General features: G+C 31.9%; 1 protein-coding gene across 1 annotated transcript in view; it reads left to right on the forward strand.

Annotated features, from left to right (window-relative positions):
* LOC132740927 (palmitoyltransferase ZDHHC9-like) overlaps positions 1-15,007 on the forward strand; it is a gene marked incomplete at its 3' end in the record, with an annotated part of 30,593 nt that overhangs the window by 1,319 nt on the left and 14,267 nt on the right. The window contains 3 exon segments of the mRNA XM_060728991.1: positions 5,296-5,456; positions 5,965-6,123; positions 14,481-14,618. Coding sequence (XP_060584974.1) covers positions 5,296-5,456; positions 5,965-6,123; positions 14,481-14,618 — 458 coding nt within the window.

Here is a 15,007-nt window from a genome sequence, read left to right on the forward strand (position 1 = left end):
CTAATTGTTTTTGTGTATCATCAAATTCAATACTTTTATATACATGTTTATCTTTAGATCCATCGTCTCTTCCCATCATTTTATTTCTAACGAGTCATCTTTGAAAATAGATTGTACACTCGTGTTTGTAATAATTATAATTTCTAACTCTATTTGTTTTCATTTCAGGACCTTAGCAGTTTTAATAGTTCAGAAAAAGAAGCGAGTTGTATTCTCCTTAAGAGTTCAACTTCACATTCTCTTCCCTTTTCTTTTCCTTAATCTTGTACTTTTGGATTGAGATTATCTACATATTATATGAAGTTCGGTGGAGAAATTTCACGGATTAAGGCTGCGTCGATCTTCGGAAGATATGTACTGTAAGCTTTGAAGGCGTCAAGACAGACTTTCTGAATGATAAAACTTAGGATTTGTCGGATGGTCCTTATCAAAAGGCACAATGTATCCTCATTACAAAAAAAGAATTATAACAAACAACTTTTGACAAGCATGTGCACATCTGAGCAAAAAGATAAGTATGTGCAAACGGCGCTCAGTCATTGGCGTTGACATCAAACAACATACTCAAAAAATGTTCACTTACCAAATATATCATCTATGCAAATGTTGAATATTGAATAAATATGTTCCTCTACCATGAGGAGACTTACTGTTGGATAGTTCTTAATGTCTCCGTATGTGATTACATACCCACCTTCTGTAAAGCGTCATATCCATGTACATGTATGTTTGCCGGCTTTAAAAAAAAGGGGGGGAGGCAAAGAACAATGATACACAGTATAACGTTCATAATATTCTTTGTTCACTTCTTTTATTTGTCAACCTTTGTAGAACAAATATTATTAGTATTAGTTATACTTCAAGTAAGAAGTTATTTAGATCAGGCACATCGTCTCTGGAAACTCTTGAAATCTTCCATGCATGGTCATCTTGCTGAAAAAAAAACGTTAATGATTATAAATGATTGATAGAATAAAAAGTATTTTGAAACCAATATCATTATACACTAAATGAGAAAAAAGGACGTTCAATCTTATTTATTGAAAACACAGATATATTTTATCGTAAATTATTATAGAGAATTGTAAAAGGTGAAGACATTATAATTTTCGCTGTTGACACATAAAATTATCAGTGAGGACGTACTAGTTTTGTTGTACAAATTTGTGGACATTTGAAATAGACATCGTGTACGCGTTGGGAAACGTATAGGTCAAGAACTACATGTATATAAACAGGTAACCAATGTCTTATAAACTTTAAAATCTTAAAGAAAAAGAACTTTATAATTTGTGTTTGTTGACCAAATTAAATATGTGAAGTCATGAGCAAAGCATGGAGACCGACGTATTTTTAAAAAAAAACATGCATGTAAAATATAAAACAATATAGGGTGTAGTATTACATGTACAACGTCAAATTTTCAAAACTGTTGATCTTATTTCTTTACAAAATAATAAATAGGGTTGTTATAGTTTTTTCATGTTGACACATTTACCACAGAGCTATCTGTAATAAAAATCTCTGCATTTACGGGTGATTAAAATAACGGATATGTCTACAGTACATGTATATCTAGCTCCGAGGCCTATTTCCAACATATGCCAACATTTCCAATGCCCTTCAAAAACATAAAAAAACTTATATACACCTACAGTATCCTTGTCCTAAAAACAGCAACAAAAAATGCCAAATAAAGTATAAAAACAAAATACGATGTAGACCTGATTCAGCGGTACGGTGTTTCAAGAAGATTGTTCACAAGAAATACTACGATCGATTAATCAAGTGGACCTACAAATTTTCAAAACAAAAATAAAATAACAATTTAGATAATTACAAATGTAGTTTTTTTAATGAAAAATGAAAATTACTTTTAATGAAAAGGGATAATTTTTTAAAATAATAATATCAACTTATAAATCGTGGATTTTCTTGGAGAATCTCCCCGGTAATACCTTTACACTCTCTAAAACTCCGCGATTGTGGTCCAGGTTGTTTCTCCGCGATTACGCTCAGAAAAACGCGGTGGATTAAGGAGTTTGCTTAAAACGTCGATCGCGGAGGAAGCATAAAAAATGTACATTCCGCGCGAGCTGTACTGTATGCCTAATGCCTGAAGCATGTATTATATAATTCAGTTCAGACCTCCATAATTAATAAAATCATAAACATACAGGCATTTAAATTAAGAATGACTGCGTTTTCATACAAAGCCAATTTTAGTTTCAATTCTTTCGAAATGGCCTTGAAATAAGTCATCAGTCTATAAGTAAGATCTGCATAATATGCTATGCAATTACACACAATGTATATTAATTGTCTTTTGCAAAGACATTAATATGTACAGTAAATACACATTTATAAAATAATAATGATTAATATTTGTTGGTTAATTAAAGAGTCTTAAATTGTAAAATTCTGTTAGAATATGTTAACTTTTACCATGTCAACAACAAACATGAATAACCCTGGAGGAGTTAGTTCAGACATACATTTAAAACAGAAGTAAATGAAAAAGCATCTATAGATAAAACAGTGAGGTTGAATATGAAAATAATAGTTTAATACTGGGAATTCAACCTGGCTATAGACTACACATGTATATTTAAAAGGAAATCAAATAAAAGAACAAAGAATATAATTGAGCCGCGTCACGACAAAACCAACATAATGGGTTTGCGACCAGCATGGATCCAGACCAGCCTGTGCATCCGCACAGTCTGATCAGGATCCATGCTGTTCGCTTTCAGTTTCTTTACTTGTTATAGGGTCTGTAAGCGAACAGCATGGATCCTGATCAGGCTGCGCGGATGCGCAGGCTGGTCTGAATCCATGCTGGTCCCAAACACATTTTATGTTGGTTTTGTTGTGTCGCGGCTCAATATAGCAATGAAATTAAGTCAGTTCTAGTTGGGCGCCCCCATTTTTAATGTAACTCAATGATAACAGGCGGGGTATTCCAATACGGAACAATCACAACTTTTTGGATCAATAATTATCATCGAGTGTTCAAAGTGAAAAGAGAGGCCAGTGTTTTTTTTCACTTTTGGGGGAAGGAGGTTGGTGCCCTTTGGAGGGGTAAAAATGCAATAGGAGGGGGAATTTTATTTGTTTATTTATTTTATATTGTTTTCTTTTTGGTAGAAAATCTAAGGAGCAACTCTTGCAACACAAGTTTAAAATACGTCGCTTTTTCTTAATTTTCAGTAAGGTTTTTTACAGAATGACATGATTAGTAATTTTGTTCCTGATTATCATTATTGTATGATAATTTTAACATCTTTGCATAGTTCATACAAGCCGAAAGCCTGTCACTGTGCATACAAAGGTACAGGACTAAATAAACCTATAGATTATTGGATAAAATGGTGCTAATGTGTAATCACTACAGTGTCTAACAAGGAAGCTTAAAGAGAATAATTATCACCTCTGGTGAACCCACAGCCTTAGATTAGGTGTCCGGTGCTCTATTGGAACATCACTCTTCCTCTTTTATTGGCAGTCATTTGTTTGAATTGGGGCGTCCAAGGCCAAGTGGCTAAGATTGCTTACCTTGAATAGCTTGCCAGTCACCAGTGAGGGTTCTACTTGTACATTGTATGCTTGTCAATATGGATCTTTTTAGGTGGTGTGGGTAAACAAACCAAACACACAGTAACAGACACTACATTGGTTCCCATCCTGTCAGGGACCTTGGATTCTGTCATTGGAAGAAAACTATCTAATTAACTTATAGAAGGTTGTTGGTATCATTCTGGTTTCGGCTTGTGCCTGAAATAGTGAACATAAGGGGTGCCCACCAGTGAAGTTGGAAATATGACCTTTTCGGTGTCTGTCACGTGTGTGACTTAAAAAATACAAAAAAAAATTATTTTCTATTAGCATTTCTGTAATGAGTATGTATATATATACATGTATATGCATTGTATTTACATGTTAATCTTAGGTATTAGACTATTGTTAGCACACAATTTGGTATTTACTGCATTGAATGCTTGATATACTAAAATAATTTCCCAAAATAAAAGTAGCTTATTTGTTTATCTGCAATTTTTAATTATCTCTTGAACATATTTAGTATACTAAAATTACTATGTCAAAACTCATCAAGCAAAAAAAAAATTTCTTGGGCGTGCATACACTCAAACCTTTCTAGAAGATGGCATACATGTACACATTAATTCTTTTACTATGTTCACATTTTCAAATTTATAGCTGAACAGGTCAATTATACATGTATATTAGTGTTCTTTGCATAAGATTAAGAAGCTGTTTTAGTATACATGTAGACAATACATAATTAGTAAATTACATTGTTTATATTATGATACACTTTTGCAAAAAAGAATATATTCAGTACTTGATTACTTGAAAAAAGTCCACTTGAGCAGATAGTGATATATAGTTTATAGACAATTAGGATATTTATGTCAGTTCTGCTAAATTTGAGCAATGGAAATATAGACTATCCTTTGCTAAATCATGTGATGAAATATTTTATTACTAAAAAGTTGAAATGTTTAATAACATTGCATTGAAACACAGTTGAATAGTCTTCTACGCAATGAATTTTCCAATGGGATAATTATGAAATTTTAGAAATTATTATAAGTAGGAAATCAGAAATTTAGCAAATCTTGATATTTGTAAATCTTAAATTGATAATTATGCAACATATGCATGTTACTGTGACTTACATACATGGTAATTAGATCTGATTTTTGCTAGACATTTAGGTCTTTTTTTTTCTTCACTGTGTAGAAGCAAGATGAGATGGCAGTTTTGAAATATATTATATCACATATGTAAAAAATACTGTCATTTATTTTTTAACCATTGGGTCTTTTTAAACAACTTTATAAAACAACAGAAATTATTTTTGGGTGTTACTCTATCTTAATAACGAATGAAATGATCTCCATCAAACTTACATGTATCTTAATTACTGGTATAGAATCAATATTAACAAACTTCGTTACTTGAAGTGTAAAAGTAAAGTTTTTTTTTACTCTTAAATGTGCAGTTCAGGCTTAAAATGAAAAAGATTTAAAGTGCACTTTTTCTTTGATTTGTATAAACCTCTTGTTAAAGAACCTATATGCATTTATCTTGTATTTTATAAACACATGACAAAATATTGATATGATTGTTACTGTATTGTTAATGAGTAATGATAAATTCACATGATTCCTAATTGTTTCCAAAATATACCACTTATATGGGGCACCTAATTGACTCTGATATATAATGTATAATAAAAATTATATAATATGAATAATTTATCTATTTCAGTTGTCCATATTTAGCAGAGCATGTGACTCCAGCTATACCAGCAGTGGGTGGGGCATTGTTTATTTTTGTCATGGCAACATTATTTCGCACAAGCTTCAGTGATCCTGGAGTAATTCCAAGGGCAACACCAGATGAAGCTGCTGACATTGAGAGACAAATTGGTACAACACTTTATTAAAATTTAGTTAAGTCATTAAATTTATTACTTGTTTTTAATTTATAATATTTCTAACCTTCCAATGTTGAAAACATATTTTGCTAACATTGCTAGGAACCTGTTTTATTGACCAAAAGAAAATTGTAACTTGTGTGAAGCCACTATTTTGCCTTCTTTTCATCACAAGTACTTTTTCTCTTCAGTCTTCATTATTGGTTAAAATATGTAGGTACATGTAGCATGCATGTAATGTCATTTTAATCATTCACTGAGATTAAAATTTTTTCCCCCCTGTTTTTGTTGTGCTACATGAGTTTGATAAGAATGATGACTTTGTAGTTGGTACTTCATGTTTGTATTATACAGTTAGAAAAAAAGTCTGTTAAATGTTTATGTTTTATTGGTCAACACAATTGCAACTTGGTATCAGTTGGTGCTCATAGAATGCTTATAATTTTGATAATTTTATAGGCATTTAAGTGTAGTTAATAACACCCTTGTGTATTTTTCAGATATTCCTAACAGCTCAGTTCCTGGGGCATACCGACCCCCTCCGCGTACTAAGGAGGTGGTGATAAAAGGTCAAGTGGTCAAGCTGAAATACTGCTTTACATGTAAAATATTCAGGCCACCAAGAGCCTCACATTGTAGCCTATGTGATAATTGTGTTGGTAAGTAGATCAGAATCCTTCTTGTGGGAATAAAGGAATCAAAATTTTACCATTTAACGCTTGATTACCAATCTCCAAATCAGGGCTTCCATTAAGTTTCAAAATATGGAAGTCAAGAAACTGAAAATGTCTGGCATTGGAAGTCACATTATATAGTTAAAATTAGGTAAAACATTATTGTTTTTGGAAGTCACAAGCCAAAATCAGGAGTACATGACTCCCAAACTTCCACTAGTGGAATCACTGTGACCTTATTGACCCAAGTTGCTGGAGTTGGTATGAGTACTACATTTATTGTTTAATTTGTTAAATTTGCTATTACACTCCTGCTCTGTACCTGAAATCTTTAATCCTTCCATTATTATTAATGATTTTTACACTGGCCAGAAACAGAATGATAATTTTATATACCATGCATTATATATAGAATAGCTCTAATTTCTAAAAACACACCATATGATATCATAAAACAGGGCTTCCATAAATGGAAACTTTGTGTGCCATTTACTCCTGATTTTGGCTTGTGACTTCCAAGATATAATGTTTTTCCTTCTTTACCTATATAATGTGACATCCATTGTCAGACATTTTCAGTCTCTGACTTTCAAATTTTGAAACATATGGAAGCCCTGATAAAAACATTATCGTCATTCTAACCAAAAAGTCTAGAGGTTTGCCTCATGTAGAATGCAGAAAATATCATCGACATTGTTGAAAATGCATTACATTTCTAATTATTTATTTATGAAATATATCTAACTTGGTGCATAAATTTATAGAATTATGTGTTATATTTGACATGCCCATGCATGATGATAAAAAGGGATTGTGTATATGATGATTGTAAGGCATGTTTAGTTAAAGGCGTGTACAATACTGGTAATTGATGTTATTTTGCCAAAATCTTAGAATGAACAAATTGTGTTAGATCAATTGTTGTCATTTGATTAGATGGAACAATTTTCAGTGTAAAAACTGCATAAGGTGGTACTAGTACAACCACAAGAAATTGGGAAAAAGAGCACAAATTCATTTACATGTAAATTAAGAATTGAATTTGAATTTGCCAAATGAAAAAAATATTCTATTGATTCATTTATTCCTTCACCATAAGCCAATAGAACCCAATAGTATGATATCTTTATTTGGAAGAAATATACATACATGTTGTATATCCTTATTAGTCCCCTACCGGTTTACCGGAGGGGACTTTAGGTTTACCCTCCGTCCGTCTGTCCGTCCGTCCGTTCGTCCGTCCGTCAGTCCGTCCGTCTGTCCGTCCGTCAGTCCGTCCGTCCACAAAACTGGATCCCGCGATAACACAAAAAGTACTGAAAATATTTTAATGAAACTTGATATATGGATAGATGGCAGTATGGAGATTATGCACGTCTTTTTCATTTCTTCCTATGTTGAAAATTCTGGTTGCTATGGCAACAAATAGACTGAAAATATGGCAAATTTTACACATAACCTGGATCCCGCAATAACGCAATAAGTACTGAAAATATTTTTATGAAACTTGATATATGGATAGATGGCAGTATGGAGATTATGCACGTCTTTTTCTTTTCTTCTTATGTTGAAAATTCTGGTTGCTATGGCAACAAAGAGACTGAAAATATGGCAAATTTTTCACATAACCTGGATCCAGTGATAACACAAAAAGTACTGAAAATATGTTTATGAAACTTGACATATGAGTAGATGGCAGTATGGAAATTATGCACATCCTTTTCTTATCTTCCTATGTTGAAAATTCTGGTTGCTATGGCAACAAATAGACTGAATTTCAAGATTTCTGATTCTAGTTTTTAAGTTTTTTCACTATAAGTTCTTTATTTCTTAAGGTATTTTCTTCAAACTTTAAATATAAGTTGCTTGTAATCAACCACATTATATGTGACAAGGTTTACAACTCTAGCACAAAATTTATCAGAATTACCTCCCTTGAACTTAAAATTTTCATGAAAAAAACATAATGTTTTTTTTTTTAATAACTTCTTTTTCTGAATGTATCTACTTCAAACTTCATATAAATGTTTCTTATTATCACTCAACATTTGTGAGTGTTCAATACTCTAGCAAGACTATTTCCAGAATTATGCCCCTTTTGAACTTACATTTTTTTTTGAGAAATTGGTAATTTTTACTCCAACTTCTTCAATCATGATAGGATTTTAAAAATGTTATATTTTGATAACAGGGATGTTTAAAAAATAACTTTAGAGTGACCTTCAGTCCGTCTGTCTGTACATAAAAACTGTTTCCTGTGATCACTTTTAAAGAACTTTTTCAAAAAATTTACTTAAAATAGGAACATAAGTGAATGGCCAATGGCCCTTCAGAATGTTGCTTAGGCTCTTATCGGTAGGGGACTTATGGATTGCTTGCAATACTATGATAATTGCTTGTTTTTTATTGAAATCTAAAAAAAATGTAAATTTCAAATACAAAGGGGTGACAGATCATATTATTTGACTCTTTAAAACAAAGGTATCTTTATTAAATGGCATATTTATGTAACTGCTATTTTAATGCCCTCTCGAGAAGATTTCATATATGTATGTAATGTTCCAATTTCAAAGGACTTAAAATTAGTAAATTTTGCATTTTAAGCATATGCAATATAATTGATAATTTTTACAAAAATTCTGTGTCCATAATAAAGTTCTGTTTATTATTTAGAATTCTTATTATATAGTTAGACTAAACATTCAAAATTGAGGTTACAAGTTATTTACACTGGCATTTAAAATTGGCTTGTTTTGAAAGCATTATTGGCTGTAGGACAAATATTGGGCTGGTATGACATGAAAATTGAAACATAAGCTACAGGTCATTTAAGTTAAATAGAACAATACAAATGGTATTAACAAGGCACAATGTTATTGAACTAAAGATGACTTCACTATGTGTATTGATTATTCAGGGTGATCATAGATTATTCATCCACTCATTTCATCATCGAGATATTCCCTTTTAGAACTAAACAGTACTTGATTCTCTTCTTTTTCCTTATGCTGTTCAACCATTGTCCAATGAGAATACAAGCTCAACAATATAGAATTGTGCTTGCTTGCTTGAATATTCTTACTATTAGACCAGGCTTTAAAATTATAAGGATTTCAATAGTATTTTCATATTGAAATACCTTACAAGTATCAACAATGTAACAGTATAATACTAAATTTAAGGAATGAGAAATTTTAGTTCTTTGCATAAAATAAGAAATACAGCTGAATGTATGAAATGGTCAACTTAAACACACAAGGTAGTGCTATTCCCAAAGAATATTCTTATTTTGTAAGCCGGCATATTGTGTAATAAAAATTCTTTGCTTGAAATACATGTATGATACAGTAATTAGAGTTTGTTGTCATGTATTAGGAAGATCTGGCCTTTTTAGCTCGACTATTCGAAGAATATGAGAGCTATTGTAGTCGCCCCGGCGTCAGCGTCAGCGTCAGCGTCCGCGTCGGCGTTGGTTAAAGTTTTTTGTAAAGTCAAATATCTCAACTATTACTTGAGATATTCAATTGAAACTTACAATACTTATTTATAGTAACAAGTTACATCAGATTGACAAGTTGGATAACTCTGCCTACAATATTGACAGAATTATGCCCCTTTTTAACTTAGAAATTTTGGTTAAAGTTTTTTGTAAAGTCAAATATCTCAATTATTGCATGAGATATTCAATTGAAACTTACAATACTTATTTATAGTAACAAGGTACATCAGATTGACAAGTTGGATAACTCTGCCTACAATATTGACAGAATTATGCCCCTTTTTTTTACTTAGAAATTTTGGTTAAAACTTTTTGTGAAGTCAAATATCTCAATTATTGCTTGAGATATTCATTTGAAACTTACAATACTTATTTATAGTAACAAGGTACATCAGATTGACAAGTTGGATAACTCTGCCTACAATATTGACAGAATTATGCCCCTTTGGAACTTAGAAATTTTGGTTAAAGTTTTTTTGTAAAGTCAAATATCTCAATTATTGCTTGAGATATTCAATTGAAATTTAAAATACTTTTTTTATAGTAACAATGTACATCAGTTTGCAAAATTGCATAACTCTGCCTGCAATATTTGCAGAATTATTTGCCCCTTTGAAACTTAGAAATTTTGGTTAAAGGTCCTCAAAGATATTTACTTGAATCTTTGCACATGTACTAAGGGGATTAATTGGAGGGTCATAATTGTATGTCACTGACCAAGTTCCATAACTCTATCTTGCATTAAGGCTGATTCATATCCCCTTTTCTACTTAGTCTCTTGGTTAATGTTTACAATACATGCAAGTTTTACATATCTCAATAACTATTAAAGATATTTATTTAAAACTTTACATATGCATTTAGGGTCATATATGTAGGTCACTGACAAAGATCCATAATTCTGTCTTGCATTTAGGCTGATTTTTCTCCCCTTTTTCAACTCAGAAATTCATGGTAAAGTTTTGCTTGTACGTAAGCTCTTATCTCAATAACTACTGAAGGGTTTGTGCCTTTTTTGGGACAATTTTATGCATTCATAATAATAAAGCAGTGATTTACTTGATAAAACATCTTAATAACAAGCCTTGGTACCTTTTCTGTCAAATTTATGTATTCATAGGTAATTTGTATTATTATACTCAATAAAACACCCTTGTGACAATACCTTCCGAAAAAGTCAAGCCAATACTGTATAATTAGACTCTCTCTAAGGCCTATATCATGAATTCATAAAAAAAAATTAGCCCTTTTGTGAACTTAAAAAATTTAACATTATCAAGGCTCTTTTACTATCAAGCACTTAGAATAGTCGAGCGTGCTGTCCTACTGACAGCTCTTGTTAATTTCTTTACTGACAAGTTGAATACAGTTCCAATTATTTGATGTCATTCATGAGAAGAATTTAATAAGTTTTCACGACTAGGAAAGCCAAGTGTTACAATGTTACGAGAGGCAATCAGCGTCAGCTAGCTTACGATGCTGCCTGATTGATTTTCTGTGTGCCTGCAGAACGTTTACTTAAAATCAATAAACATGTAAACAGATACTGTACTTTATAAAAGATCTTCCTTAAAGATGTGTCATTTATGGTGCAATCAATACATGGCTTGTTAGATGGTATAAAGTAATTTAGACTTGAAAACTTGGACCTTGTTTAATTCAAACTGTTGAACACTGATCATTTCAAATGATCATAATGATACAGTACCTCATTAGAACAGAAATTTATTGAACATTTTGTGACTTGTTATATGTCAAAAAATCAGAAGGCTTAGCTTTCATTGCTATGAAAAATTTACCTCAAATATTATGTTCCTTCATTATAACCTTATTACATTAACCATAACCCTACTAAATGTGTATATGTGACATTATAGATTTGCTGTGAATTTGAAAAATATGCTTTATTAATATGTACAGGAACTGTACGCCAAAAATGCTGAAAATAAAGCGCCATTACTGACAACTGTATTTTGTCAGTTGTGTGAAGTATAGGAAAATTACCATTAATGCTGGTTTTTAGAAAGTACATGTATAGATGTTTTGCAGTTCTTGATAGATACATTTGCCATTAAATTTAACCCTTACCACACTATTGTACATCATTTAACCTCACCAAGTCTAGGTAAAATTGTATATTCTGACTGAATAGTCAACAATGTATTCAGTTGCCACCAGGAGAGTAAAGGTTAAAGATGTTGAATTGAATACTATTTTCTGTTGCTGAATATTTCCAGTTTGCTCACATGAACAAAATTGGCAAATATAATTTGATATAAAATTGTTAACGCAAGTATGTAGGAATGTATATTCTTTAATGATAACCACCTATTACAGAATCACATATAGTTACCACTTGCATTGATCTCTAAATTAAGACGGGCTCAATAATAAGAACATTTCCACAGCGGCCCCAAATTGGTCTTAATAGTAAAACTTTACTGTAATTGAAGCAGACTTAGCCGATTAGTACATTGTTCCCATTCAGATACAGATAGTTAGCAATATTGAATTGTACTTACATGCATTGTTTATAATTAGCTTGTCAAGTTTGACACTAGTTATCAGGGTTCTCGGGGACGCTTATTTCGGCGTCCCGGTACGCATGTTTATTACAGCTGGACGCAAATATTTCAGAGCAAGGATTCCACGTACGCTTAATTTTGCCTGGGGACGCATAAACATTACCGATTGTTTACAACCACAAATACACAAAATGCGTCAGCGCGTGTCAGTCTATAGGTAGGCGGTCCTATGCACATCGACCCGTGAAGCGATTAGCCAATCAGCGATAACGCTTCCGATCATTATCACGCAATAGAGATCAGACCAATGTATACACGCGCTGTACAGTACATGTAATTACCAGATATAACACGCGTGATAATTTTATATCAGAAATGATCAACAGTTGATTGGAAATTAGCAAATTTTACCGAAAAAAGGATAAAATTATCGACTATTTACGCCGCAAGTTTGAAAGATTGTTTTCTCAAATTACAAATGAGTGTAATTTTTGAATGATTGTCGAATATTTGCACAATTTTGCTTTAGTTTCATTCTTGCAAAAACTTTATATAAGAGTATTAAGAATTTAATATATTGTGCCGAAATGCCAGGACAACAAACCAAAATACACATACGCTTTTCTTTGATATTTAGATTCTATCCGAAAATTGATCCCGGACATCGGCGATTTCACGTTCGCCAGAAACCCTAAAATTTCGCAAAAATACTCGGTTTCCAAGCCAAACATGCGAATGAATTGTTCCTTTATTATTTAATCAACATTAAATCTTTAAATATCGATCTTCAATTTGCCCCCTTTTGAAGATATTTGCTAAAATAATTGTCGATCGGATGAATCTCTTACACACTGTGTGAAGCTGTACACGATTTTCCTATTCATTCCGCTAAACGCTGCCTATATACATTTACGTTTTTTTTTCACAAATATAAACTTTTTGTCTTTAGAGTGGACTTATTTAACCAGAATAAAATTTGATTTTGTATAAAAGTGAAAAAAAAAAAAACGATTTCCCTGTGTTGATGCATTATAATGAAATAATTTCATAATTAATATTTCAACAATATTTTAATTCAATATTAACAACAAAACAATAATTATACTATGTATTTCAGAGTTTCTTTTGAATATTGGAGTCCCATGAAGATTCAAAATATCAGCAATGCTATTGTGAACATTGAATGACTAATCTGTAAACATTAATTGCGACGCGCTTTTGGACTCCAACTTTTTCAGGGTTGGGAGTCCATGGACTCCATGTTTTAAAGTCCTAGTGAGAACCCTGGTTATGCCTCAGTGAACTTTGATTAAAAATACAAGACTTAACGAATAAGTTACATCAATAAAATACTCTGAGAAATGACTTGTATAAATCAATACATTTCATTGGGGAATAAGCAATTTCACCTTTACTACCCAGTTACAAGAGCTGCACAATAATGAGTCATCAAGCTATAGGAATGAGGTCATATATGGTATTTTTATGGCTAGACAAAGTAGACATAGAATCTGAATCTATAATGTCATGACAAATATTCCTAGTAAATCAATTTATACCATAAAGCTTGGACATTTTGTCATATTTCTTTTATATCCTCATATAAAGTCCATGTCATTACCTTTCATCAATACTTACTTGTAGTTTTGACATTTATTGTTCTGGCATCATTTTTCTTGAAATTTTCTGTGGAAAATAAAAGAAGGTGAAAGGAATACAAACATGAAATTAAAGAATTGAAGATAGTTATATTGATATTTATGTTTTATTCTAGATTGAATGATTTGATTCAGTTGTTTGTATTGAAACCAACCCCATTATTATAAGTTATATATCTTATAGTTTAAGAGCACATAGATATATATTATGTGTAATATTATTTATTTATCATACTTATATGTAAATTTTATTGGTTCAGCCTTAAAGTTTGTTGACTTCAAACCAGTTAAATCTCACTGCTGTGAATTGGAATCCTGACATTGAAGAGACTTAAGATTCTTTCATGTGAGGAAGCTATCCAGCTAGATTACGGAACATCTGTGGTTTTCACTAACTCAAGTGCCCATTCATGCCTAAAATAATGCATGGAAGGGCACCTGGGGTCTTCCTTCACCTTAATAATAAAGCTGGAAAGTCACCATATAATCTGTACTATAATGTTGGTGCGACATATTAAATTAACTTTTCATGCCTTCTTTGCTGGAACTGTTTGTTATCAATTAGATGTAAATTTTTTATATCTTTCTATATTTCTATATATATTTCTGAACTTCTTTGACAATGTCATTTAATAACTTTTTGTATTTGAATATTTTCAGAGCGTTTCGACCACCACTGTCCATGGTTAGGGAACTGTGTTGGAAAGCGGAATTATCGCTACTTTTACTTGTTCATATTGTCATTATCCATACTGTGTATTTATATTTTCGCCTGTGTTCTCACACATTTAATTTTACGTGAGTACTATTCATTTTATTTAAGAAATTTTTAGCTCATCTGTCACAAAGTGACAGGGTGAGCTTTTGTGATCGCTTTTCGTCCTGCGTCCGTTCGGCGTCCGTCCTTAAATGACATCTCCTCATAAACCACTAAGCCAATTTTATCCAAACTTCACAGGAATGTTCCTTTGGTGGTCACCTTTAAAAATTGTTCAAAGAATTTAATTCCATGCAGAACTCTGGTTGCCATGGCAACGGAAAGAAAAAACTTTAAATATCTTCTTTTAAAAAACCCTAAGAGCTAGAGCTTAGATATTTGACATGAAACATCTTCTAGGGAGTGTCTACCAAGTTTGTTCAAATAAAATCCCTGGGGTCAAAATTGGCCCCGCCCCAGGGGGTCATTG

The sequence above is a fragment of the Ruditapes philippinarum genome, unplaced genomic scaffold (genome assembly GCF_026571515.1).
Source record: "Ruditapes philippinarum isolate M1 unplaced genomic scaffold, ASM2657151v2 ctg5478_1_1_1_1, whole genome shotgun sequence".
Lineage (NCBI taxonomy): Eukaryota > Metazoa > Mollusca > Bivalvia > Venerida > Veneridae > Ruditapes > Ruditapes philippinarum.